This window comes from Ochotona princeps, chromosome 14, assembly GCF_030435755.1.
Source record: "Ochotona princeps isolate mOchPri1 chromosome 14, mOchPri1.hap1, whole genome shotgun sequence".
In the NCBI taxonomy this organism is placed as follows: Eukaryota; Metazoa; Chordata; class Mammalia; order Lagomorpha; family Ochotonidae; genus Ochotona; species Ochotona princeps.
Window position 1 is genome coordinate 2,977,289 of NC_080845.1, and position 26,905 is coordinate 3,004,193.

Sequence of the window (26,905 nt, forward strand, 5' to 3'; positions counted from 1 at the left end):
GTGAAGACTCAGAGAACCTGAGCAGTCATGGGGGGTAGGTGTGCGGTGGGCAGGTGTGGTAGCCAGGGGCAGCTATGGAGCCAGTAGCCAGCTGAACTGGGGCCATGCCCTGGTTCTCAGGGGGCAGAGAAGGGGAGAGAGGAGACAGACGGATCTGCACCAGGGCTGCAGGTGGGGGGCCGGGAAGAGGGCGCCAAGGTGCCCAGGGTAGAGGTGGCCGGACCAGGACCGACATCCCACTGTGTGGGCACACACAGGTCCTACTCGCAGGTGGAACAGGGGACTAGGGGGCTGCCTGGGCTTAGCAGGAGGTCAGGTGTGAAGGCCCCACTTCGGGGCTGCTGATCAGGACGCAGGGGTGTAACCATGTGGCGGGAGAAGCAGTCTGGCCTCTTGTGTCCCGTCCACTGTGCTTCACTGCCTAGCAAAGACTCGTGGGCAGGGGCAGGCCAGGGGTGGGGAGGGGGGAGGCAGGCCAGCAGTGGTGGCCTGGGGCAGATGGTGCTTCGGCTCACAGAGAGGCTGTCCCATCCCCTCCCTGCCCTGGCCCCAACGGCCCAGGTCCAAGAGGACAGCAGGCCCAAGAGGTTCCCAGGGGCCATGCCTGCACAGCAGCCTGTGTGTGAAGTCACCGTTCCCACCAGCTATGGCAGCGCCAGCCAGACCTGGCACCCGGCGATGGCGGCTGGGTGTGGGCGCCTGACACAAGATGGGTGGCTGCCTGGAGAGACCTGGGGCAGCTGGCACGAATGCCAGGAGTGGGGACAGCAGGGGATCCCACCCCCGTCTACCCCCAGAGGAGGAACGCTGGCTTCAGCCCCCTGCCTGCTTGGGGTTGGGCAATTGTGGCCACATCATACAGGGCCTACGACATCAAAGGGCTGGAAGAAAGGGGTAGGGGACTCCTGGGACAGGCGGGGGGCAGGTCACCCCCCACCACGGACATGGAGCAGCCTGGCTTTCATTAGCAGCTGGGGTCAGAAAACAAAGGCAGACATGGTATGTGTGTGCGGGGGGGGCGCCCTGTCCTCCCACAGTGGCGCCTTGCTGGGCAGACGGGCTGGGGAGTGGTTTTTGGGGGGAATTGGGGAAGCATGTGCCGCCAGGAGCAGCCCCCACCAGCCAGGCGTCGGACAGGGGTCTATCTGCCAGGCCACTCACGCAGACACTCGTGGGCGGCCTCCGCCGTGCCCCGGGCCCACGGGCGGTCCTGGAAGAAGGGCAGGCAGCGCTCGCAGTCCGGGCCGGTTGTGCCGTGCTGGCAGTGGCACACCAGCTGGCCTGAGGTGTCAGGGCCGCACGAGCTGGCATGCCCGTTGCACTTGCACCTGGCAAGGGAACATGAGGATGCTCGCGACCAGGCAGCCCCATGTTGGGTGTGAGCCCCAAGGCCCCCATTCATCAACAGGCTCAAAATGAGCACCTGCTACGCGCCCTGGGGCAGCAGGTAACACGTGACCTACCACGGGAGGCTCCTGCCTCTTTACATGGACATGATTAGCCCACAAAGCAGGAACTGAGCCTGGAGAGGCTACCTAACACCCAACATGGGCATCCTCCAGAAGCGCCAGTTCAAGTCCTGGCTGCTCCAGTTCTGATCCAGCTCCCTGCTAACACACCTGGGAAAGCAGCAGAGGGCGGCCAAGCGCCGGGGCCCCTGCACCCACATGGAAGACCCGGAGGAAGCTCCAGGCTCCTGGCTTTGAACCAGCCCAGCTCCACTGCTGTGGCCATTTGGGGAGTGAACCGGCAGATGGAAAATCTTTCTGTCTCATCTTCTCTCTAACTCTGTCTTTCAAATAAAGATAAATAAAATTCAAAAGGATCCGAGGCAGGTCACCACAGCCCCCACGGGGGCCAGCTGAATGACCTACTCTAAATCCCAACCCAGTTTGTGTCTTCAACAGCAGCCCCGGCCCACAGCCCCACACCTGCATTAGAACAGGAGCCAGGTGGACATGCGCGGGCACAGAGGCACGGCGGGGGCTATGCCGTGAGTCCGGCAGGGCCTGCCCCACGTGGCCATCACCTCTGCCCCATACCCCAAACAACCAGATGGAAGCTTGCTAGGGGACAGTCGCCATGGCTTCCAGCTCCAGGCCTTGCCCTGGACCTGGCAAGGGGCTTGCCTCTTCTTGCGTGAGCCTCACCAGGGAGGCGGAACGGCCACTGTTACCAGGGAACCAGGGGCCAGAGCAGGGACAGACACCACCTCCCCAGCTCTGGGAGGGATGACACGCACCAGGGGAGCAGTGACCGTGAAGCACCTGGTGTGAAAGGCTCCAACTAGGCGAAGGAGCAAGGACAAGGACACGGCTGCCAGGGCCACCTGTGCGCACCCAAGGACGGCCTCCCCAGCCAGCTGCTGCCGGCGGGGTGGTCCAGCTCTGGCAGTTGGGGCCCAGACGTCCGCAGGCTCTGACGGTCAAGGCGTTGGAGCTCACGGTCTACTGCCATCCTCACAAGACCTTGTGTAGTCTGAGCTGACACACGTGTGCATGTGTGTGGGGGTTCCTCACCAATACCCTCCATCAGGCAACTCAAGTGCAGATATGGGGCTCCAGCTCCTCCCAACACAACCAGGTGTCCCCCATCCTTGGAGGCACAGCAGCTGAGTCTCATCCTGCCCCCCAACTGTGCTGCTTCCTGGACCTTGGCAGCTTTCCCACCCAGCTCCCGCCCAAGCTCCGCCCACCTGCCCCAGGCTGCCCTGTCTGGGGCCCAGGACCCTAACACCAACTTCCTGCCCATCCCCAAGCTGCAGGCTGGAGTGTGGTAAACCCCGGGCCTCCCCTGAGTTACCCACCAACAGACCATGTGACGGATGCCCAAGGCTCCACACCCCCACCCTCCCGCACCTTTCTGCGGACCACCGTCCCCCAACGTACTCCACACTCCACACCCGGAATGCTGCCCTCCCCTCTGGCCTAACATTGGGCATAGCCGGTCCTTGCCTCCCTGCCCGCCCACAGGTGCCTCTCCTCAACGCCTGTTTCCCTCCCACCCTCCGGGATGGGGAGTGCAGAGGGACGGGACAAGCGCAGGGGAGCAGGGGAGGGGTCCAGCTTCCTCCCTTGTCCTGTGGTTCCTCCCACCGCACCTACCTGCCGCCCACGGAGAAGTCAGACACGGCGTAGTAGTAGGATTGGAGCACTTTGGGGTCCTTGAAGATGTCGTCCCCAAACGTGTTGAGTCGGTCTAGGGAGATGAGGAGCTCGATGCTGGTGACCCACTCCTGGGAAAGAGACGGCAGGGCGCACTCCTGAGCCTCAGCCAGGCCAGGGCAAGGAAGCCCAGAGGCTGCAGCGAGTGGGAGCCCATGGAGGAGGCCTCAGCCAAGCCCCTCCAGGCACCTCCAGCCGCAGGCCCCATGGGGGGCGGGGACTGGGGGGGGGCTCTGTCCCAGGAACTGGTGCTGGGGCAGAGCAGCTCCGAGCCTGAGCCAGGGGTGTGGGCAGTCCACGTGAAGGCTTCTGACATTGTTACAATCAGAGGCGGATCTGGCTGAATATTAATCAGCGTTTTAATTCAGCTGGGGAGCCCCCAGTTTAGCAATCAAGATGGAAAAACGAGAACCTGGCCACGTGCCTTTCCACCCCAGCGTGACTCAGGACAGCTGGCCCATCCTGCCCTGGGCACCCAGGGCCTCCACCGGAGAATGTTCCAGCTGGGGGTACAGGGACCTGATGTCAGCAGCCCCAGGGGAGGCAGCTAAGCCCGTGCAGCTGGGTCACCCTACACATTGGGGCTGGTCTCGCAACCCCCCGGTGACAGATCAAATAGACGGAGGAGCTTCCTGGTGGTAGAGCTGGGCTGGGGGGGTCTTTCCAACCCCCAGTCAAGGCCGGTCTGCCTCATCACACCAGAGCTGTGACTTCTGCCCCACTCTCCAGCTCTGTCCTGCCCATCAGCCCACCAAGACAGTGGCCATGAAGAGGCAGGGTCACAATTCCTCGGGGGTGGGGAGGGGATGGGACCCCTCTGCCCCATGCTAGGGGGCTCCCTTGATGCCTTAAAGAGCATTTGAGGGCAAGCAGAGGCCTTGATGTTTTATGAGCAACAGGCTGTTGCAACTTGTAGTGATTCTAGCCAAAACCACAAGCGGGTTCAGAGATGGACCCTGGCAGAGGCCAGGCAGTGGCGGCTCCAGCCCTGCAGGCACGGCCGGCTCATCCTGCGCTTTCCTGCGACCTTGCCCCAGACCCACCCGCCCCCAGCTCATGGACACAGCTTTTGTCCCGCCCACCACATGGGCTGCCACCCTCCGGGATGTCCGGGGGTGGGGAGGGGACAAGGGCGCCTGCCTTCCTGGGTCGTCTTCCAATCTTGGCTCCTGCAGGGAGCAGCTGCTGCCTCGTGTACAATGTCCGGAACACGGGGGCAATGGGTGAGAGATGGCTGCTGCCCGAGGCGCTCCCCGTGTGGCAGCAGGGCCCAGGTCACTGCGAGTGCCCCAGGTGTGTGTGTCGAGGGAGGTGGGACTTGTAACCTACACGGCTCAGGGCCCCAAGAACTCCTGATTCCAAACCAAATCCCGCTGATGACATGGGACGTTGCACAAGGGGCAGCCGGGGACAGGTATCCTGAGAGAGAGGCTGGACCCTTGCTCTCGGCTCTCAGAAAGCGACCTAGATAGCTGTGGACCAGCTGACCTGGGCAGTATCCCCCCATCAGGCCACACCAAAACACCTCTGTGGACCCTGTGACTTCTGGTGGGAACCTTGGGCCATGAGGCGTCAGCTGGACCAGCCACACCTGCACAGCCAGCCTCCCACGGAGGCCCCAGATGTGCAGGTTGGAACGTCCCAGCTGGCAGTGACATGTCACTCGTGGTCAGTACAGGCCACAGGACCCCGCGGAGGCTGCAGGGGGAGGACCCCATCCCGGGCACCGCTTCCCCTGGACCTTCCCACTGCCGTCCTTCCCACCTGACCTTCAGAACAGGTCACGGCTGGTCAGTCCTGAGGGTCTCCAAGGGAATGTGGAGTGCGAGCCACAGCCTGGGCTAGAGGGACCTAGTCCAGACATGACCGGGTAGAGCCTTGGCTGTGACCATGACGGCCCCGATCAGAGCAGGAACAGGCAGTCTGTATGCCCAGCTCCGACTTGGCTGCTGAAGGTTCATTCCCCCGCCCCAGAGCTGATGCCCTGTGATGCAGTCACCAGCACACATGGCCACGTCAACCCAGATGTATTACACGGGATGGAACTGCGCACTCGGCCCGCGGGTATATAAACACCGTGGCCTGTGGCTACCGCCTGGGATGAAGAGACCAAGAGCCTGTCCACACTGCTCAGGAATTGCCACTACCCTGCACACAGCACCTCCAGAAACCCTGGGCCTGCCGTTCCTAGCAGGGGCAGGCCCGACTGACACCTCAAAGGAGGAGATGCCCGTCCCCACAGCAGATAGTTCCAGTGATTTCCAGCTGGGAGTCTGCACCTCAGGGGCTGCTGAGGGCCCAGCCACTCCCCACCCCACCTCCCATGCACACCCCTGCAAAGTCCCTTTCCCACCCTGGGCCTCAATTCCCCACCTGAGAGAGGCAAGGGCCAGAGCCCACCCCAGCTCCACCCACCTAGCTCCACCCCGCCCACCTACAGCCCAGCACCCACCCCCATCCCCACCCCTCCCATCTGCAGCCCAGTGTGCCACCCCCTCCACCCCGTCCCACCCTCCCACCTGCAGCCCTGGGCTTTCCTCAAAGTTGTAGGCGCTGGGCCGGCCCTCCAGGGTGGAGAAGGCCACGTTGCCGCCACTCAGGGGGGAGATGTCGCTGAACTCAGAGGTGCAGAAGGCCACACGCTCGTCCTGGCCAGGCTGCAGGTAGTGGCCCTCTGGCCGACCGTAGGTCTTGAGGCAGGAGGCACTATAGTACTGGTACGGCTCCCAGGGGCTGCCAGCACGGCTGCGCTTGTAGATGGCGAAGCTCTCTGGTCGGCTGGTGTGGAACTTGAGCCGCACGTAGGTGATCTCGTAGGCCTTGCCTGTGGCCGTGAGAGGGGAACCATTTCACAGCAGGGAAAGGAAAGGTGGAACCCCAGCTGGGGGAGCAGACAGCTACACTGCACAGCCATTCATGTGGCATCTGAAGAGCCAGCAAATGGCCCGTGCTGGTAAGGAGGCCGAGAGGCCCGGTACACCAGCTGGTGAGACCCACCCAGTGTGCTGACGGGGAAGAAAAGGTGGCCGTGCTGCACAAAGCTAGGACAGAGTAAGCATGTCTGCCCCTGGGGTCCTCAGCAAGGAGCTCCCCTTCCCATCCAGCTCCTGCTAAGGCGCCAGGGAGAGCAGAGCAGATGGTCCAAGTCCCTGGGTCCCTGCACCCTTATGGGAGACTCAGAAGAAGCTTCTGGCTCTTGGCTTCAACCTGGACCAGCTCTGGCTGTTGTGGCCATTTGGGGAGTGAACCAGCAGGTGAAGATCTCTCTGTGTGTCAGTTATGCCTTTCAAACAAATCTTAAAGAAAGAGAGCATGGGCATAGAGCCCTGAGGCTGGGGAAAGAGTGTGGTGCTTGGTGTAGCCTGGAAAGAGGAAGAACATTCTGGAGAGAGCCAGGGCAGGGTTGCACACACGTGCCTGCCTGAGTGCCACCCACACGCTTACCCGTGGCGGTGATGGCCAGGTATCTGTGCCCAGAAAAGAGCTGGGGGAGGGGGTGCTGTCCTTTTGGAAAATGAAGCCAGTGACATGGAGGGTTGAGCTGCGACAACATTCCGGGCTTAGCCAAGAAGCCCCACTTCCACACAGGCCTCCCACCGGGATGGGGGAGCCACCTGGGCCAGCTAAGGGGACTGCAGGACGGAGATCGTGCGAGGGCAGTCCCACAGTGCCAGGAACCACGCACAGCACAGAAGCTGGAGCGAAAACGCCGAGAAGTGAGATCGGAGAGCGCACGTGCAGTGCCATCCAACGGGGCAGGCAGCAAGGGACGGCTGTGTGTCGCCCAGCCACCTGTCTGCGCCCACGACTTGGCGTGCCTTTCCCTCCTCTCTCGGTTTTTCAACATTTTTCCCAATCTTCTCCCAGGAAGCGTGTTCTAATTTAAAAGTCAAGGAAAACACGTTTTGACCAAAAAAAAAAAAAGTCTCCAAAGCCATTGCCTTGTTTTAAGATGACTCAACCTTGGCCCTGCCACACCTATTGCCTGGCAAGAAAGGCACATGCAACCAGCATGGGGTGGCCGGAGGAGGGTCTGCTCTGGGATTCAGGGGACTCTTGGGGGCCTCGCCACCGGGTTCAGGTCCAATACCCGCCTGGGAGAAGGAGGAGAAAGCCAGATAAACACTTGGCCGTCACTATCTACCAGTGAGAGCTGAGGCAGGCCTGCAAGTCAGGCGTCTTGGTTTGGTTACAGGAACCAGCATTTAGTGAGCATCTACTGTGTGCCAGGCACCCTGCCTTTTTACACACAGGGCACCCCAAAGGCTCACCTACAATGACAGCTGGGTCTCTTCTTGACCGTGTGCCCCCAAAGTGGCTGTCTGGAATGAGGCCACTCCCGCCTAGATTGCCAGCAAGACAGGACTGATGCCCCCCGGGACGGGGTCCCAGCCTCCACCTGCCGGCTGCTGCAGCACAGCCGAGGCCCACCCAGGCCACGCGTGGGGAGTGCCAAGCTGTAGGCTTGAAGCAGCTGGGCCATAAAGGCCTTAAAGAATGACATGGAGAGAGACATAAATCCAGGCCGGCCCACATCCGGCACTGACTGAACACAATGAGCCCGGAATGAACGGCTTATTTTGGGAAAATGGAAACAAAGCAAAGCCCTTTAATTGGAGCCATCTGGGGATCAGGGGCTTGGGCGGCGGAGGGGCAAGGGGCAGGGCAGGGAACTGAGCTGGGAATGCGTGGGTGAGGCTACCCTGCCCTAGGCGGGGACAGCCGCTCCCAGCCCCTGGAGGCTGGCAGCAGGGTCCCTGGCTCCCCTGGTCTGGCCACCATGAGTGTCTGTCGTCCCTCTCCCAGCCCAGGCTTCTTGGCAGTTCTGTGCATGGCAAATTCCTACCAGGAGCCGGGCTTGGGCTGAACCAACACAGCTCTCCTGTTGCTGGCATGCATCTGAGCTGCCAGTGTGTGAGATGGTCACCTTGTCTACAGGCCGGCCCGGAAAGAACAGAGCGACTCCATCCGACCAGAGTCCACTGCCTAGGGCCTTGGGTTAGGGGTGACCCTGAGGTCACAAGGGAGCCAGAGATTATGGGATGGAGGAGGGGCTGGGACAGGGAGGGAAGAGGGAGAGGATGGCCAGCCAAGAATAATGCAGACTCATCGCAACCTGCTGAGTGCAGAAGACACCCTCTGAGGAGGGAGGGAGCTTCCAAGATGGGGGAGGGAGTAGGGCCAGCAGATGCCATCAAGACAAAAAAAACACATCTGCTGGGGCTGTGTTTTGGTGTAGCACGTTAGGCAGCTGGCTACAACCCCACCATCCCACATCAGTGCGCCAGTTTGCATCCCAGCTGCTCCACTTCCGATTCAGCTCCCTGCTCATGTGCCTGGGAGAGCCCAGGATGACGGCCCAAGTACGTACTTAGCTCCCTGCCATTTGTGTGGAAGACCCAAAAGACTCTGACCTTGACCTAGCTACTTACAGATCTAAGCACAGATGGGATTCTCTCTCTTGGATGCTCCACATTCCAAATAAATCCGTAAGTTTTCGCAAGATTTAGAAAACGCATCACCTCATCGTGACCAGAGGTATTAAAGACACGCACACGGGGGTGTGGCCACCACCACATCTGTCCAGGCTCTGCCCAACACTGCCCCCGTCTCACCCCCCTCTTCTACCGCCAGCAAACACTATTCCACTTTCTGTCTCTGCATTTGAGCACGGCAGGGAGCTCACAGTTCACGTGGTAGTCACGCTGCCATGTCTGCCTCCCCTTGCCCACGCCATGGCCTGAAGCCTGGCAGCCCGCACCACACGCCCTCCCTTTTCTGGGCTGTGTAGTATTCCACTTCCTAGCCAGACTGCCTTATGTTCATTCATGTCAGTGAGAACTGCTGGCCACTGCCTTTTGGCTCTCATGGGCACAGCCACCAGGCACACAGGTGCCTTCACCCTGGGACTCACAGGGAGAGTCCTGAATGTGTCCTGGGTACCCAGAGATTATTGGGGTGGGAGACGGTGTGAGAACAGAGACAGTGGCTGGGGGAGGGGAGGGGTGGCATGGGAGAGAGGGGTGCAGCCCAGGGGTGAACAGCAGCTGGGCAGGGCCAGGGAGGCTGCCCCGCCATAAACATCATGACTTGGTCATGTGGGATGTATCTGCGAGAAGGAGCGCTGGCTCCTGGCACTGTGGCCTGGCCAACAGGGCGAGTGACTGGATCACCATGCCTGTTTCTCCACTTCAACCCCAGAGCCCATGCTGGGGTAGGAAGCACCCACAGCAGTGCTGGGCACAGCTCAGGGTGTAGCTGCTGCTCTTACCTACCTAGCATTCCGGGCAGCGGGTCCTGGGCTGGGCTGAGGTGGGGGATGGGGGGTAGGGGGACACAGCTGTGCAAACAGGTGTCCTGCAGGCAGCTCAGACGGGGCCGACGCAAACAAAGCCAGCCCCATGGAAGTGTGACCGGTCTGCAAAAACCAAGTGCAGGGCCACAAGAGCACACACAGGAGGGGCGAGAATGCAGGGGAGGGCCGGGCTACCTGCCCACGGCGGGTCTCCAGGGTTGAGCCCTGGGCTCAAACTTACGCTGAGACTCAGAGCCAAGGCACAGCCTCAGCCCAGTGGTGGCCCGCAGAGGACAGGAACCATCTGGGCTGAGGGGGAGGCAGATGGGCCACAGACACCCTTCATCCCTAGGCTTAGGGTCGTCCCCATTCCTGCAACTCCTCGCTCCGTCCCGGGAGGCCCAGAGAGGAGGCCAAGGCCACTCCTGTTGGGGGAGGGGAGGGGAAACAGGCTAAATGGGGTTATTCCTTGTACTCCTGACCTGCCAGGGACTGTGGGCAGTGGGGACATGTTCCAGGCAGAATCCTCAAGGAAAAGCAAGCGGGACGTAGCTCCCAGCACTTAGCCTTCAGAAGCAAACATGAGTGCCCACTGGACAGGAAGACACAACGGAGCTAGCCATCGCGGTACGAGATGGGCCCGTCTCTCCTCTTGCATGAACAGACCACACCAACTCCTTCAGGTGTGGGCAGGGCCCCGAGAGGGTAAGGTGCCACCCGCTCTGCGGTGCCTGCCATCTTGAGGCAGCCACTAACCTTCGGGCTTGTCTTGTTCCAGCCCAACCCCATTGTCCACAAGTCCTAAGGCCCAGGACATTTGTGGGGGTGAACAAGAGCGACCCTACCCTCACCCCCAGCTCCCTGCTCCACTCATTGCATGGGTACCCAGGGTCCTCCTGTGGTTCTAGAATCTTCTCAGCAAACCAAACAGGTACAGACAGGAAGGAGCACCCCACCCACCCCTGCCCAAAGCCTCGCTGCAGTCACAGGGTCGTTCCAGGGACAAGGCTGCAAGTTGACGGTCCTGGACACTTAGGGACCCACAGTTCACTCCTTCCGGATCCCATGGGACCAGGAGCCACCTCCAGGTCTCAGCTTCCCTGATGAGTCATCTTGCTGAACAAGGAGTTGGGGGTCTGCAGCTGGGGCCTCTCCCACACTCTCCAGCCACCCTGAGGCCCTGGGCGGCTGGGGGGGGGCTACCAGACCTGCTGTGCCCTTTCATCCCAGACAGGAAGACCCGGCTCAAACTCTGAACCAGATGGCAGGAGCCACAGGGGCGCTGGGAAAGCAATGACCTCCAGCCCCGGCCAAGCAGCCGCTGCCTCCTGCCCCTCCCACCGGCGGTGGGGAGGAGAGGGAAGGAGTGGGGGACAGTGCCCCCAGAGATGGCCCTGAGTGAAGACAGGGAGACCAAGAGACTCCCCACCTCGCTCGCCTGAGCCAGGGACCCCACAAGGAGCCCAGATCACTTGACCTCCCACAATGACACCGCCCAAGCTGGGCTGCTCTCGCCTCCTAACCAGAGCCCAAGGTCTCATGTCTATCCCAACAGCGTGGCCTGCCCTCGGGGGCCGCTCAGCCCACACTAGCCTCAGCAGCACTGGGTACCCGCAGGGACTCTCAGGGCTCCCACCTGGGCTCTGGAACTGCCCTGGGAGCTGGGGCTTCTCAGCCCACAGTACAGAGGAGGTCATTCGCCCAGTGTGTGCTGGTGCTGGACCCAAGCCCAGAGCCCCTTGAGAAATGCCTACCCTCCTCTACCTCTCAGAGTGGGCAGAGGGTGTGGGAGGGGCAAGGCAGGCATCATTCGTTGGCTTGATTTTTTGCTTGCTGTGTGGGCATTTCGGAAACTGCTCCCCCACCCCGTCCCATGTGCCTGGTGCCACACAGTGGTCAAAACACCAACCCTGGGAAAGCTATACTGGCATGCATGAGTGCACGTGTGCACAGGAGAGCATGCTGTATGCATAAATGTATGCACATAGAAGCATGCATATGAATATTTACATGTGTAAGTACGCACATAAATAGGTGTGTGCATGCATGGGGTCCCCCTGGGCCTCGGGTCCCTCACCTGTGACAAGATCAGGCCCACCTCCCTCTCAGGAGTCCAGGCGGTGCCCAGGAGGACCCCACAGCTCAAGCACAAGGCTGGCCTGCAGTCAGCACCCAGCAAGTGGGAACCATCCCCAGAGCCATTCGGATGGCCCCACCTCTCCCTGCCAAGTCTGCACTGGGCTGGACCCTGAGTTCCACAGCCTTTGTCAGAGAGCAGTGTGGCCCATCCTGGACGGCCTCCCCTGTGGCCTGGAGATCCCGCCAGCCCCTCGAGCCAGCTCTCAAGCCTCCTCTTCTCATACTGGTTTCCCCACCCATGTGGAAGCCCCACTCCGTGGCTCAGACAGGCCAAGGGGAGGGGAAGGGGGTGCAGAGCTTCCTGGGATCACTGTCCTGGCCCCCTTCTCAGGAGTGAACCCGCTTGTGGCTAGCAGAGCTCACACGGAGGACTTGATGCTCCGTCTGCTGATCCTCGGGGGTGCCCACACCCAGACTGCCACAGAAGATCCCTGAACCTCAGTCTTTCCATCTAAAAAAGGGGTGTAGTCCCACCATCCCTTATCCAAATTCCAGACCTCAGGCTAGTTGAGAAGGATGACATAGGGTGCATGTCCTACCTGGCGGGGACACCTAAGGAGCACCTGGAGGTGCACAATGGATTTGAGTGAGCGTCCAGGACCCGAGTGGTTGCATCCTCACCCTCACTATGACAGACTGCCTTGGAATGGCATCAGGTTGGCTTGAGTAGCCAAACAGGAGTTGTAAAATACTTGGGAGGCGGCCATCTAGCTCAGTGGTTGGATGCCCGCCTCACCCAGGGGCACGTCGGGGCCTGTTTCCAGCTCGGATTTTGGATCCCAGCTCCCCGACCCTGCAGACCTAGGCAGGCAGTAGTGGGGTGAGTGGGTTCCTGTCACCCACGTAAGGAGAGTCGGCGGGCACACACACGGTGTCCTTCGCCCTGGCCCAGCCCCAGCAGCTGCCAGCAGTTAGCAGACGGGAGCAAGCTGTCTTGATCACCCATTGCTCTCCTCTCGACTTCTCAAGTAAAAATTAAAAACAAAACAAAACCGTCAAGTTGCCAAAGCTTTGCGAGATTTTACAGGCCGGTGGGGGGGGGGGGGGACCCGGGCTGGGCAGGGTGGCAAGGGGCCGGCAGCTGCCCAGGTCCCTACAGGGCTGGGCTGGGCAGGGCAAGAGGGTGGGACTAGGTGGAGATGCCCAATCCTCATTGCTGGAACAGCCAGGGGTCCTGGATGATGGGGCAAGGTGGGACAGCCAGAGGCTTGGCCCACTGGCCCAGCTACCCACGGGCACCGCAGAACTGGCTCCTGCTGCCTACAGGGTCTCAGCGCCAGGCTCAATCCCTTGGCTCAGGTGCCCAAGCACACACCCACAGGCTGCCCCTGCCCCTGTAGGCACAGGGAGGCCCGTACTAGCCCACCCACACTCAGAACTCCTAGCACCCCCTCCCCTCTTCCCTTCCCCAGTCCCGCAACAGCTCTGGGGAGTAGCACTTTCCTGCACACAAAGCCACAGCTCCCTGGGGCTTCCTGCCCCTCCCAGCCCCCTGGGGCGCCCCCAGGCCTGTCCTCTAGCCACCACGGGAGACCGGGTCCCCAGCGCTTACCCAGGCGGAGCGTGATGTTCACGGAGGTGGGGTACTGCACGCCGAAGGCCATGGACGGGCTCTGCCACCAGGTGGGCTCGTCCTGGCTATGGAAGTCATTGAGGTAGGAGGCGTTGTGGTGGCGCAGGGGGTCGGCGGCGTCGCAGCGCTGGCACTGCGCCCCCGCGCCCGGCACGCCCACGTGCGGGCAGAAGTCCTCGGGCGGGCTCCCGCACGTGTGCGAGGCCTCGGCGCGCCGGCCGAACGCCGCGTTCTCGAACACGGGCATGCAGCGCTGCGGCCGCCCGGCGCCGTCGTAGCACGCGCCCATGTCCGCGCCCGCCGCCCGCGGCGCCGCCAGTGCCAAAGCCAGCAGGAGCGCGGCTCCCGCCATGCCCAGAGCCCCGATGGCCGTGCGCGCCCAAGGCCGGCTCGGCTCGCGAGTGGACGCGGACGTAGTCGGTCGGACCGCCTTCCCCCGGCGGGCGGGACCCGCGACGGCCGGGGAGGGACCGAGGGCGGGCGGCGGCCCCCAGCGCCCGAGGCGCGTCCCTTGGCGCTCACCCCCACCTGGTGGACGTGCCCGGGAGTGCCCGGCCCTGCTGGAGGACCAGAGCCTCTTTCAGCCTCGCTTTCTTCATCTTTAAAAATGGGATTGGGGCCCGGCGCGATGGCTCAACAGCTAAATCCTCACCTTGCAAGCGCCCGGGTCCAATATGAGCACCAGTTAGTGTCCCGGCTGCTCCACTTCCCATCCAGCTCCCTGCTGTGGCCTGAGGAAGCAGTCAAGGACGGCCCAGAGCCTTGGCACCCTGCACGCACGTGGGAAACATAGAAGAAGCTCCTGGCTTCAGATCTGCCCAGCTCTGGCGATTGTGGCCATTTGGTGAGTGAACTAAGCTCTCTCTCTCTCTCTCTCTCTCTCTCTCTTTCTCTCACTTTCTCTGTAAATCTGCCTTTTCAATTAAAAAATAAATCTTTTTAAACTTTATTTTTATTGGACAGTCAGATATACAGAGAGGAGGAGAGACAAAGAGGAAGATCTTCTGTCCATTGATTTCACTCCCCAAGTGACTGCAACGGCGGGAGCTGTGCCCATCCGAAGCCAGGAGCCAAGAGCCTGGCAAGGAACTAGATGGGAAGCGTGGCTGCCGGGTTTGGAACTGGAGCCCATATGGGATCCCAGAGCTTGCAAGGCTATGGTGCCAGGCCCATCTTTTTTTTTTTTTTTTTTTTTATGATGGGGTTGGTGGAGGCAGCCATTGGGTCTCATGGTAAACACAGGTTAGGATGACCAAAACCCACACCTGGGTTTGAGTCCCCTCCCCCTAAGATGTATTTGCTTATTTGAAAGGCAGAATTACAGAGAGAGGGAGAGGCAGAGAGAAAGAGAGAGAGAGATCTTCCAGGCATTGATTTACTCCCCACGCAGGACTGGGTAGCATCCAGGAGCCTGGCAGTCTGTCCCGATTTCCCACGTGGGCACAGACGCAGGGACCAAGCTCGTGGGCCACCGTGTTCTGCCGCCTCAGGTGCCTGAGCAGGGAGGTACCTGGAAAGTGGAGCCTCTGGGACTCCCAGACAGGTGCTCGTACGTGGCTCCTTCTCCGTTCTCAAAGCAAAATTCTAACCTGACCATGGTGGTGAAGGTCCCGGTCTTGTCACAAACACCTGTTTGGAGGACTGTCCCTGTTCAAGCGAACACCTGGTACAAGCCCCTCAACCCCCCGGAATCTCGCAGGAGAAAAGCCACGGACCCACATCAGCAGGTGCTAAGGCGAGGAGGTATCTGCTCCCAGGAAAACCCCGAGGAAAATGGCAAGAAGCTTCCAAAACACAGTCCCAACGGTTCTTCTGCACTTCCTGTTAGGCAGGCCAATTCTCCACGGGTGTCGCTCTGGTGAGGCGCACAGTCAGGGAAATGTAGCAGACTTTTCAGTGTTTAACCATGTATTTAAATGTGTTTAAATGTGGGGTTGTGGCAGCAGCCTAGTGGCTAGAGTCCTTGCCTTGCACACGCCAGAATCCCATGTGGGCACTGGTTCTAATCCCAGCTGCTCCACTTCCTATCCAGCTCCCTGCTCGTGGCCTGGGAAAGCAGTCGAGGACGGCCCAAAGCCTTGGGACCCTGCACCCGCATGGGAGACCAAAAAGAAGCTCCTGGCTCCTGGCTTCAGATTGGCTCGACTCTGGCTGTTGTGGCTGCTTGAGAAGTTGGCCAGTGGATGGAGGATTTTTCTCGCTGTATCTCTTTCTCTCTGTAAATCTGAGTTTCTAACAAAAAAAATATAAAAATTTTAAAATGTATTTGAATGTAACAAACAGCCTGGTTCTGGGAAGTGGGTCCCAGAGTTTCCAGAGCTAAATCGTGGCAAGTTTTACACATGGAAATCACAACTGGCATCTAATGTTATTTTGGAAGTTCTTGCGAACATCATAAAACAAGAAAAATTAAGACATACATATTTCACAGGGCAGGCAAGGTGGCGTCACAGGCTAATCTTCCACTTGCGGCACCAGCATCCCACATGGCCACTAGTTTGAGTCCTGGCTGCTCCACTTCTGATGCAGCTCCCTGCTAATGGCTGGGAAAGCAGCAGGGAATGGCCCCAGTGCCTGGGTCCTACACCCGAGTGGGAGACCCAGAAGAAGCTCCAGGCTCCTTGCTTCTTATAGCTGCGCCTTGGCCATTGTGGCTAACTGGGGGTGAATCGGAGGATGGAAGATCTCGCTTTGTCTCTATGTTCTAAGTCTTTTAAGAAGTTTAAAAAATATTTATTGTCATTGGAAGGCAGATTTACAGACAGAAGGAGAAACAGAGAGAAATCTCTCCCTTCTGCTGATTCACTCCCCTGATGGCCACTACAGCCAGAACTGAGCAATAAGGAGAGAGCTGGATTGAAAGCGGAGCAGCTGGGACTCGGACCGGCACCCATGTGGGATCCTGGAGCTTACAGGTGTAGGATTGGCCTACTGAGCCACTGTGCTTTTTAAACAAGAAGTTTTTACTTATTTATATGGAAAACATTTCACTCCCCAAATGCTCGCATCCAGCTGAGCTGGGCCAGGCTGAGGCCAGGGACTCCTCACTGTCTCCTGCGTGAAGGCCAGGAGCCAGGAGCTACGTTAGGGTCCCCTGCATGATGGGCAGGGACCCAAGGACTTGAGTTATGGCCTGCTGATCTCTGGGGTCAGCAGGAAGCCAGAATTCAAAGTGGAACCAGGACCCGAACCCCGGTCCTCAAGTATGGTGTCCCACCTGCCCCCTAATTTATTTTTAATCAAAAGAAAAGCTTCCAGATGGCAGGAAGCGCTTTCATTTAGGATGCGAATGTTTGCCCATGTACCTGTGCAACATCATTAGCTAAAACTTTTAGTTGTGCTAAAACACAGGAAGTTTCCATGCGAATCATTTTTCAGGCACAGTCATGTGTTAATGGCATCTGCCCAGCCCTGCAGCCTCACCACCAACTACCTCTAAGAATTTTTGTAAAAAGATTTATTTATTTTTATTTGAAAGGCACATATACAGAGAGAGGAGAAGAGACAGAGAGGAAGATCTTCCTCTAAGACTTTTTTATCTTGCCAAAAAAAGCCCTGAAACTTTGTACCCGTTAGGCAAGAAGTCTCTGTATCTTTCCTCACTCTCGCCAGTGAAACGTAATTTTGACTGTTTTTATGAATAAAGAGGCCCACCCTGGGATGTATGCCTGGGCTCCAGGAGACTGGTGCAGGGTGCTGGGTGGAGCATTGGCCAGCTGCAGCTGGCAGCGGCATAGCCGTGACGTCAGCCCCTGGACACGGGGCACTGTGTGGCGCATGGCTGCTGTTGCGGAGTAGAGAATGGAGGTCGTCCACACTATGGGATGCGGTGGCTCTGAGCGAGTGTCACTGCTGCACCTGCAGAGAGAGAGAAGATGACCAGTTCTGGCAGGTGCCAGGGAGCTGGAGACAGCCTCGCCAGGACCCCTGGAAGGCAGCCCCGGTCAGGGTCAGAGCCCAGACTTGGAAGCAGTGGAGGCTGAGGCTGAAGATGGAAGACTGTGTGAGTGCGTGGATGACCTCGACTCTTCAGAGAGCTCTGAAGGCTCCAGAGGCTGCAGCCGAGGTTCCCGCGCCTAAAAAAAAAAAAGCAGGATGACCACGGGGTCCGGGCACAAGGGCCACCATGTGCCCCCTTCCCTCACCACCACTGTCCCCATGGCCAGCACTGAGCAGACTTCAGGCAGCCTCAGGCTGGGCGGTGATGCAGCCTGCAAGGGACCGGCTGGGTGCAGCCACCGAGGGCACCGGGAACTCCTCTTGGGGCTCGGCACAGCTGCTCCTGCCACCTGCTGTCTTGGGCTTTTCCTCCATGAGCTGAACACCCTGTTGATCATGGCCACCCATGATCTACCACCAGGTGGCGACATTGGCCGCCACACCGGGAGCAGCTGCTGGTGGCCCCTGGTGGCAAAGCACTGGCCAGCGAGACCCCTTCCCCGCAGCCCCCGATCCCCGCCTCTGCCGGCTTGCAGCCTCCCAGTCTTGGCTGTGGCCAAGCTGCCACTGTGTAGGGAGGAGCTCAGCGGAATCTAAGGGTGGAGAAATGGGTGGGCAGAGCCAGGATCCCTCGGCCAGGGCAGAGCCCCGCCCCTAGCGTGATCTGGGGACCCCTCTGAGGGTCAGTGCAGCCTCCCGTGGGCAAAGGGGGTTGGCACCTGCACCTGGCTCCAGGGGGATGAAACCAAGGGGACGCAGGGGGAGGTGGGGTGTTCCTTCCCTTCGCCCAGTGCTTTGCCTCCTCCCCAAAGCCGCAGGATCCCAGGCATAGGCATGAGGCAACTGAGGTGTAGACAGGGAATGTATTTGTGGGGCCTGTGATGGGGCCCCTCCCAGCACTCAGAGTGTTCCCCAGGCATCAGGGTGTCTATGCACCCACCAAGTCTCCCCAAGTGTGGGTGACAAAGGGACAGTGAACGCAGCTGTGACTGCCATTGGGAATGAGACCCTAGTTTGTGGGGAAGAACAACCTGGGATGTGGGGCTCCACATGGGGACCACCAACTTGCATTCTCTCCCCCTGGCACCTCTCCTCTCCCGCCCTTGGTCCCTGGAATCCAAATGAAGCATCCAGGACTCTTTCCTGGGGGTTCTGTGCGCTTCCCCGGGCTTGGGGACCAGAGACCCCTGAGTGTTTCCAGCTGGCCTTGGAGCCCCGGGCTATGCCCAGCACCAGTGCAGAGCTTCCCCTGGGGAGTGGGGGTAGGGTGGCATGCGGGCGGGCTCCAGAGGGGGCCGTGGAAAGGGCTCAGCCGTGGCAACTGCATGTGTGCATACATGGTGCAGAGGTCGGACAGGGTAAGCTGCGCACAGAAGGGGTGGCAACATGGTGGGCAGGGCTTGGGTCCAAGGTCTGGGCCTGCCCCTCATTCCAGCCATGGCAGGGGCTAAGCAAGGCTTCTGAGCAGGGTGATGCCTAGCCTGTTTCCTTGAGGAAGATGGGCAGGGGCTGTGAAGTCTGGATGGCCAGCACGCAGGTGGCAGGAGGGGCCCTCAGGGAGCCTGGTGGGTGCAGAAGCCTGGCCCTCTGACAGGGCTGCCAGCCAAAGCAGGAGCCCCCTCCCTGAAGCCCACCTCCCAAGGGTTAAACCCCTTCCAGGCAGGAGAGAAGGGAGGAAACCCTGTTGTTCTGATTTGCTTAATGAACGCTAATTAAGAAGACAGAAGATGGCTGGTTCCTCCAGGACAGAGATGAAGGGCCATTAATTAAATCTGGGGAGATCCGGCCAGGGCCCCCACTGATCCCTCCAGACAGCCTAGAATGGGGGGGGGACTACAAGGGAGAGAAGCAGCCCCCAGCCCACCCCAGTCCAGCCCTCCCCTTGTCGACCCAAGAGGAGCCATTGGCTGTGGTGTGGTGGACGGGTCGCAGTCCCTGGTTGTCTTCCATTCTCCCCGTGCATGGCCAGAACGCTGCCTGAGGGGGTTTTGATGCCGCCCCAGCCAGCCGTTGGCCCAGGCCAGTTGCGGACCTGTCTTCCCCTCCATAAGCTAGGGACAAGCCGCCCACCCTGAAATCAGGCTTCCCCTGCTCAGACTGAGCACACATCTGCAGATAAACATTATCGTCCTCCCCCGCGCTGCAGGTGGGCAAACTGAGGCTCAGCCAGACATAGTCCTTTGCCCAGCATTCCCCTGCTGTCGGCAGCAGAGCACGTCTCAAAGCCCTCAGGGCTCAGTTCCACTGTACCCTCCGTCCGTCCGTCCGTCCATCCGTCCGTCCGTCCATCCGTCCGTCCATCCGTCCGTCCGTCCGTCCTTTCCTTTAGGGGCTTCCATCTTCCATTCCAGCCTGTCCTGGGCCCAGCACCGGGTGCCACGGTGCAGGAAGTAGGCGTGGTCGGTGAGCTCACCAGACTGCCTGCTGACTCCCCACAGCAACAGCCCCAGTGTGGGACTGGGACGCGCTCCTTGTGAGGAAGGAGTGGGCTTCCTGGAGGAGGTGACAGGTCGGGGGCAAGCTGTGAGATAGGGAGGGAGGCGGGGTGGGAAGGCCAGGCTCACGCTGATGTGAGCTGACAGGGGCTCTTAGCTGTCACCCACATAGAGCCTCTCCCAGCCCGGAGTTAATGAACTCAGACAGCTTGAGGGTCAGTGGAACTCGGCCTGTCACCCACCCGCATCCTACCCCACCCCAGCAACTGTGCCCACCCTGAGCTTGGCCCTGGGAGTCAGCAGGGGCCGGGGCAGGGCCACCAAGGAGGTGCATGGAGGGTCTGGTGGCAATGGGCGGGGGTGGCGCCCCAGGATGGAATAGGAGGTACAAGCGGCCTGGGGAAGGGGGAGCTCACTTTCACAGGGCCAAAGCAGGTGCCCCAGGGGTGTCTGAAGCTGGACTCTTCTGTCTGTTTGCACGCTGTGCATGCACGAGTGAGTTCCCTTCCCTCTCTGGGCCATAGACTTCCACGGGTGACAATTAATGTCTCCTGAGGCCTGTCTAGTGACCTGTCCTCCACAGGCCTCTCCTGAGGGCCTGGACTGTCCTACCCAGGGAGAGGATCCCTGGGGAACCCCGTGGGGCTGACATGCCCCAAGAAGATGCCAGGATGGAACTGGCTTCAGAATTGCAGCGCCTTAAGCCACCGTCTGCATGGCCAGTATTGGAACCCTGGTTCAAGCCCCAGCTGTTCCACTTGCAATCTAGCTTCCCAGTAACGCGCCTGGGAGAGCAATGGAGGATCGCCCATGTGCTGGTCCCTGCACCTCACAGGAGAGAGACCCAGAGGAAGCTCCTGGCTCTGGTTTTAGCCTGGGCCAACCCTGGCCGTTGGGCCATTGGGCAGTGAACCAACAGGTCACCGATCTCTCTATATATATCACTGTCTCGCAAATAGGGTATTTTTTTTTTTAAAGATTTTATTATTATTGGAAAGCCGGATATACAGAGAGGAGGAGAGACAGAGAGGAAGATCTTCCGTCCGATGATTCACTCTCCGAGTGACTGCAACAGGCCGGTACGCGCCAATCCGAAGCCGGAACCTGGAACCTCTTCTGGGTCTCCCACGCGGGTGCAGGGTCCCAAAGCCTTGGGCCATCCTCTCCTGCTTTCCCAGGCCACAGGCAGGGAGCTGGATGGGAAGTGGAGCTGCCGGGATTAGAACCGGTGCCCATATGGGATCCCGGGGCGTTCAAGGCGAGGACTTTAGCCGCCAGGCCACGCCGCCGGGCCCGCAAATAGGGTATTAAAAAAAAAAGGAAGGAGGGCCCGGCGCCGTGGCCTGGCTCCTAAAGTCCTCGCCTTGAAAGCCCCGGGATCCCATATGGGCACCGGTTCTAATCCCGGCAGCTCCACTTCCCATCCAGCTCCCTGCCTGTGGCCTGGGAAAGCAGGAGAGGACGGCCCAAGGCTCTGGGACCCTGCACCCGCGTGGGAGACCCAGAAGAGGTTCCAGGTTCCCGGCTTCGGATTGGCGCGTACCGGCCTGTTGCAGTCACTCGGAGAGTGAATCATCGGACGGAAGATCTTCCTCTCTGTCTCTCCTCCTCTCTGTATATCTGACTTTGTATTAAAAATAAACAAATCTGTAAAAAAAAAAAAAGGGGGGAAGGAAATGGCCACAGGCCCGTGGCCATGGCCCCAGGGTGCCTGGATGCTGACGGGGGGTGGGTGGGGGGCTCCAGGACCCACACTGAGGGGAGGTCGGCCCCCTGCCCCCAGCATCCCTTGGCCGCACCCTTTGAGGGTGGGCAGGGAGCAGGCCCAACTCCTCCCCCAGGCGGACGGCAGAGTGCCAGCCAATGCCTGATGGATGGAGGAAGGTGAATGAATGACAGAGGGAGGCCGGAGGAATGCTAAACGCATGAATAAGAAATGAAGCGGGGTGGGGGCAGTGGCCAAAGTCTGGTAGAGTGTGTGCCCGTCTGCTGCTTCTCCCAGCTCTGCCCGGGCTCTCCTGGTACACGCTCCAGCTTTTTAACACTCAAGTCTGACTGTCCATCTAAGCTGACAGTTCCAGAGGACAGGAGCCCCTGAGTTTCCTGCTGTGTCCCTGACAGACAACCCGGGGCGAAGTGTCCACCAGGTGCAAGCAGCAAAGAAATGAGTGCACACAGCAGTGGGGAGCGCAGGTGGAAGGCAGGACAGGCTGGGAAGAGGGGCATTCTCCCAGGGTGACAGTCCATTCGAGGGGAGGCGAAGGCCAAGGATGGGAAGGGACCCCACGATAGGACTTTGTCAAATGTCAGGGAGAGGCGGGATTCTCACCTGGGAGTGCCAGGAACTCATTAGCATTCCCCAAGCTCACCAACTTCTGCACAGGCAGGAAAGGCATGCTACCTGCTGGGGCCGCTGTGCAGGTGGTGGGAGCTGCCAAGTCCACGCCCACCCCAGGCGGCAGCTAGAGCTGGACACGGTGCGACTCCATGCTTTCACCCTACCAGATCAGACTGGGAGGCCCTCCGTCTTCTCACACCTGCGACCAGCCCCATCCCGGGGGAAGCCTTAGCCTCTGGCTGCAGAGCCAGGCAGGACCTCAGCCCACTTCTCTTAGTCACCTCTGTGCCGTGCTTCCCCGCACCTCCCACTTTCTAGGCTCAGCTGCGCATGGGTCAGTTCCTAGCGCCAGGGAGCTCCTGTGGCCCGTGGCCCGTGGCCCAGAGCAGGCTCACACGCACGTTGCTGCCCCTGCCTGGAGCACCTGTCTTTTGCCAACAGTCTCAGGTTGACATCTGTTGATTTATAACTGGGTACGTGTGTGTGCTGTGTGTGTAGGCCTGTGGCAGGGAGTGTGTGCGTGTGTGTCTGTGATATATGTGTGCATCGGTATGATTGTGTGTATGTGTGCGTGTGGTCAAGTGGACGTACACCCAGCAGCAGACTGCCGGCAGTGGAGCCCCAGGGAGTGTGGCAGAGGGCCCAGGACTCGGCATAAAGGGATGGGATTGATGAAAAGTCTGGTCTGTGGCTGGTCCCCAGGGCCACATCAAGCAGAGTCGTGAGTGGGTCACAGCGTGTTCTGGGATGGGACGCCCCAGAACACAGCACCTGCAGGTTGGGGGAAGGGCTGTAGCTGGGAGCTGCCCTCAGAGACCGCTCCAGCAGGCACCAGGAGGGGCTATACTGGCCACTCGAGCCATGGAGTGCTGCGGGGACCCCGGGCTGTCCAGCTGTGTCCTTCCACGGTCCAGAGACGAGTACCCAGCAGGGGCCAGTCCTGGGGACAGCAGTGAGCCCAAGTCCCCACGCAAGCCTTTCTCTCACCGTCAGAATCAGGTCCTACTTGGGGTCGGGGTGGTGGCCGCTGGCTCCTGGGGCACGTGGCCTGTCACCACGTGAGGAATGCTGGATTTGTGCATGCTTGTGGTCTGGGAGGGTGAGTGTTTGTGTGTGCATAGATGTGGTAAATGATCAGGCACCTGTACTTGCGTGTACATGTCTGTGGTATATATGCATGTGTGTGCATGTGATCTGGGAAGGCTTTGTGTTGATGTGGTATGTTACATACACAGTGTTTGTGTCAGTGGCTGTCCACTTGTGCTCCCTCTCAGCTTCATACCCACCTGCGAGAGGCTGCACCCCCTTTCCCTGATGTGGGAGCCAGGCCCAGGAAGAGGATGGCTCAGCGGGGTCCCAGGTGCCGGCGTTGGGAGATGTGAGCTGACCCACAGCAGAGCCCGCAGCCTGGCCGCGAGGCAGGGAGCCAGCACCGCGGTGGGAAGCCAGGCGGGCAGATGTGGGCTGGTTCTGCCCGTTGTCCATCCACAGCAGCCCGGGGACCCCCTCCTGTGGCAGGGGCGGAGGGAAGCTTCGGGGTCTTTGCCAGAGAGTGGCAGATCGGCCCTGGTCTCTGGTCCCAAGTGGGAACCCCACGGTCTGGTGGCAGGCTGAGGGCAGCCAGGGCAGGCTGCCAAGAGAGGTCCTAAATAACAGGGAGTGACCGGCCCGTCTGCCGCCCGTCCCGGCCGGGGGCCAGGCCCGGGCTTCACAGCGCATGATCGATGGGCTAATATGGGACTGGAGACGCCGGCCTGGCAGTCCCAGCCTGGCCCGCCGGCTGCCATTTGCCCATATATTTATTTATTTATGCATTCTCCTCCCTGGCAAAGGCCCAAGAACAATAAAAGAAATTGAATTGCATATCAGATGGGACATCAGAGGGAGATACGGCCATAAATCGCACTGTATTTATTCCATAAATATCAGCGCCTCCCGAGTAGCCCAATGTCCGCTCTGAAGTTAGAATCAGGAATCCGGTCCCACGGTGCCCTCTGCCAGCCCTTCCCCCATCCGACACACAGGCTGGGTCCCCCAAAATAAAAGGACAAAAATCACTTCCTCAGGCCACCTGTCCCACCAGAGGCAGGAAGCTGCTGGGCTCAGGCCCGCCGCCCGAAGTGCAGGGCAGAGCATATGGGGGGCACGGGAGTGGGCTGTCTGTCATCCAAGGCCGGTGTCCAGGTCTGGACACAGCTAGGACGGGAGCTCACCGTCCTTGCACTTGCCTCCTGGGATTATTGTTCCAGCCACTTCCGGTCTATGGCAACACGCAATGTCTTTTCTTCCTTTGGGGTGTTTTGGGGGCTGCCCGCTGAGATCTCTTTGTGAGTGTGATTGGCTCTTACCTATGTGGCTGCCCACCTGGTCCTGGTCCCAGCCGCCGAGGGACGGGAGCTGGCCTATTAGCACCCTGCCCACCCACTGAGGCTAAACACGGGGACCCCGACTCCAGCCGCCCCTCGCTTCCTGCTCACTGCCTGGGTTGCACCTTCCCGCCGGTCGCCTGCCCCCCACCTCTGGGTCAGCTCCCAGGGCCAACTAGGTTCCTGGTGGCGTCCCAAGGGCCCCAGACCACAGGCTCAGTCCCAATGGAAAGAGCCACGGTGTGCTGACAAGAGCCAGTGTTTCTGAACGGAAGTGAAATTTGCAGGACAGGAAATTAACCGTCTCCAAGAGCAGAGCTTGTGGCGTCTGCTTGCTGCACGCCAGGTGCAGCCCCCGCAGCTGTTCCGGGCAAGGGAGGCGTTTTGCCATGGTCTCTCTTGTTTTCTCCTTTTTGAAGTGATGAGATATTTCAGAGTGTCACCCACCTGTCTCACAGCCCTGGGGCTTGCCGTGTGGGCCATGCTGGAGCTGACAGGGTCAGTCTCCTGAACTGAGACTCCGCAGCCCTGCCCTGGGTCCTGGCCTGAGAGGACCGGGCTGGCCTGCTGGGTGGTCTGCCTCTGGTCCTGCTCCCGCTGGCCAGCAGGTCTCCTGGTGCTGGCCCCTGGCTTTGCCTCCACTCACCAGAGCCGTCGGGGGCAGGGAAGGATGACACACGCCAATCTGGCCACAAACTGGAGCTGCCCTGACGGGAGGCGAGGGGAGGGAAGTGGGGGGATACCTCGGGGGCTGCCATCCCGCGTCTTTATATTCTGAAGCGGATCATTCTGGACGCGGGCAGAAGGCCTGATTTAATATCCTCATGGAAAAGACTGCACCTGATCCAATTACCACGGGAATTTTGATACAGTCAGCAGTCAAGATGAAAGATTCGGGGGCGCGCACCGCGGGAGTAAACACACACACCACATTAGCCGATTCCACCGAGAGGAGTTCAGGGGGTCGGGTCGTAGTGAGGGCACCTCGGGCTGGGCAGGCCGGGGGGCTGGGGGAGGGGTGCCCCTTCCTGTCCCCTCCCCCCAACCATCCTCAGCCCAGTGGCTCTTCACAGAGAGCCACATGCCCCCCCACACACACACCATGACGGTGGCCAAGTCCAGCACTCCTGCTGCCACCCTGCACTCCTCAGACCGCCCACCTTGTGCTGGTCTCTGAATCAGCCCAGGCCCTCCCCTGGCTGCCTGCAGCACCTCCATTCTGGTCCCCTGACTCTGGCGGTTGCATCCCAGCGTCCAACAGCCCACACACAACACGCTGAGTCTCTTCGACGCTCGGGGGCCTGCACCGCAACGCCCAAGGTCAGGACACAATTTGACCAAGCTACCATACCTGCCCAGGCCCTCCTGCTCCCTGCTCTGCAGCCGTGGTAGAGGGGCATCCCTGCCCAGTGCTACTGTATGACCTTGCCCCCAAAAAGGCTATCTCGGGGTGGTTCTTTGGCCTAGGGGTTAAGCTCTTGGGTAAGGTGCCCATGTCCCATACCCAGGTGCCTCAGCTTGGGTCCTGCCTCGGGTGCTTCTGCCAGGACCCGACACTGGGGGCAGTGGTGACAGTACCAGAAATTGGGCTGCTGAACCCCCCAGGTGGAAGACCAGCATCTTCCTGGCTTCTGGCTTCAGCCCAGCCTGGCCCCCACCGCGACAGGCGTTTAACAGCAATCCAGTCACTGGGAGTTCTCAGCCTGCTGTGCACACACGCCCTCTCTCACTCTCTCCTCTCTCTCTTTTTTTAAGATTTACTTATTCTTATTGCAAAGTCAGATATACAAAGAGGAGGAGAGACAGAGAGATCTTCCATCCGATGAGTCACTTCCCAAGTGGCCACAATAGCTGGAGCTGAGCTGATCTGAAGCCAGAAGCCAGCAACCTCTTTTGGGTCTCCCACGCAGGTACAGAATCCCAAGGTTTTGGGCCATCCTCGACTGCTTTCCCAGGCCACAGGCAGGGAGCTGGAAGGAAAGTGGGGCCACCAGGATTAGAACCAGCGCCTATATGGGATCCCTTTGGGTGCAAGGCAAAGATCTTGGCCACTAGGCTACTGCATCGGACCCTCTTTCTCTGACTCGCTGGAATTGTGGCATACCTGGTTAAGCCACCACTTGCAGCAACAGCCTCCCATAGGCGCACAGCTGGAGCGAGGCTGCTCCGCTTCCCATCCAGCCTCCTGCTAATGGAGCTGAGCACACAGCAGGGGCGGCCTGTGTGCTTGGACCTTGCCACACCCAGGAGACCTGGCTGGGGCGCCTGGCAACTCCGCGCTCTCCCCTGTCTCTGCCTTTTCAGCTAAATGATGTAAATAAATACACCTTTTTTATTTTTTATTTTTAATTAATTACATTGCATTATGTGACAGTTTTATAGGTACTGGGATTCCCCCACCCCTCCCCGAGCCCTCCCCCCATGGTGGGTTCCTCCACCTTGTTGCATTACCACAGTTCGAGTTCAGTTGAGATTCTTTCATTGCAAGCATATACCAAACATAAAGTCCAGCATCTTATTGTCCAGATAAGCTCAACGGCTTGTTGGGGAGACCTTCTCTGGTCTGTAGGTAGAGCCAGTAGAGTATCGTCCCAATCAATTAAAAGCCCCAACATGACATCAGCAACAATTTATAGCGTTATGGAATTAATTGACA

General features: G+C 59.8%; 1 protein-coding gene across 1 annotated transcript in view; it reads right to left on the minus strand.

Annotated features, from left to right (window-relative positions):
• The window catches only part of LAMC3 (laminin subunit gamma 3), a 39,534-nt gene extending 25,972 nt beyond the window's left edge, over positions 1-13,562 (minus strand). Inside the window, exons 1-4 of the mRNA XM_058672698.1 lie at positions 13,151-13,562; positions 5,684-5,988; positions 3,105-3,235; positions 1,162-1,328 (exon numbers count right to left, since the gene is read on the minus strand). Coding sequence (XP_058528681.1) covers positions 1,162-1,328; positions 3,105-3,235; positions 5,684-5,988; positions 13,151-13,523 — 976 coding nt within the window. The 5' untranslated portion in view covers positions 13,524-13,562. The remainder of the gene's footprint in view (positions 1-1,161; positions 1,329-3,104; positions 3,236-5,683; positions 5,989-13,150) is intronic.
• Between the last annotated feature and the right edge of the window lie 13,343 nt (positions 13,563-26,905).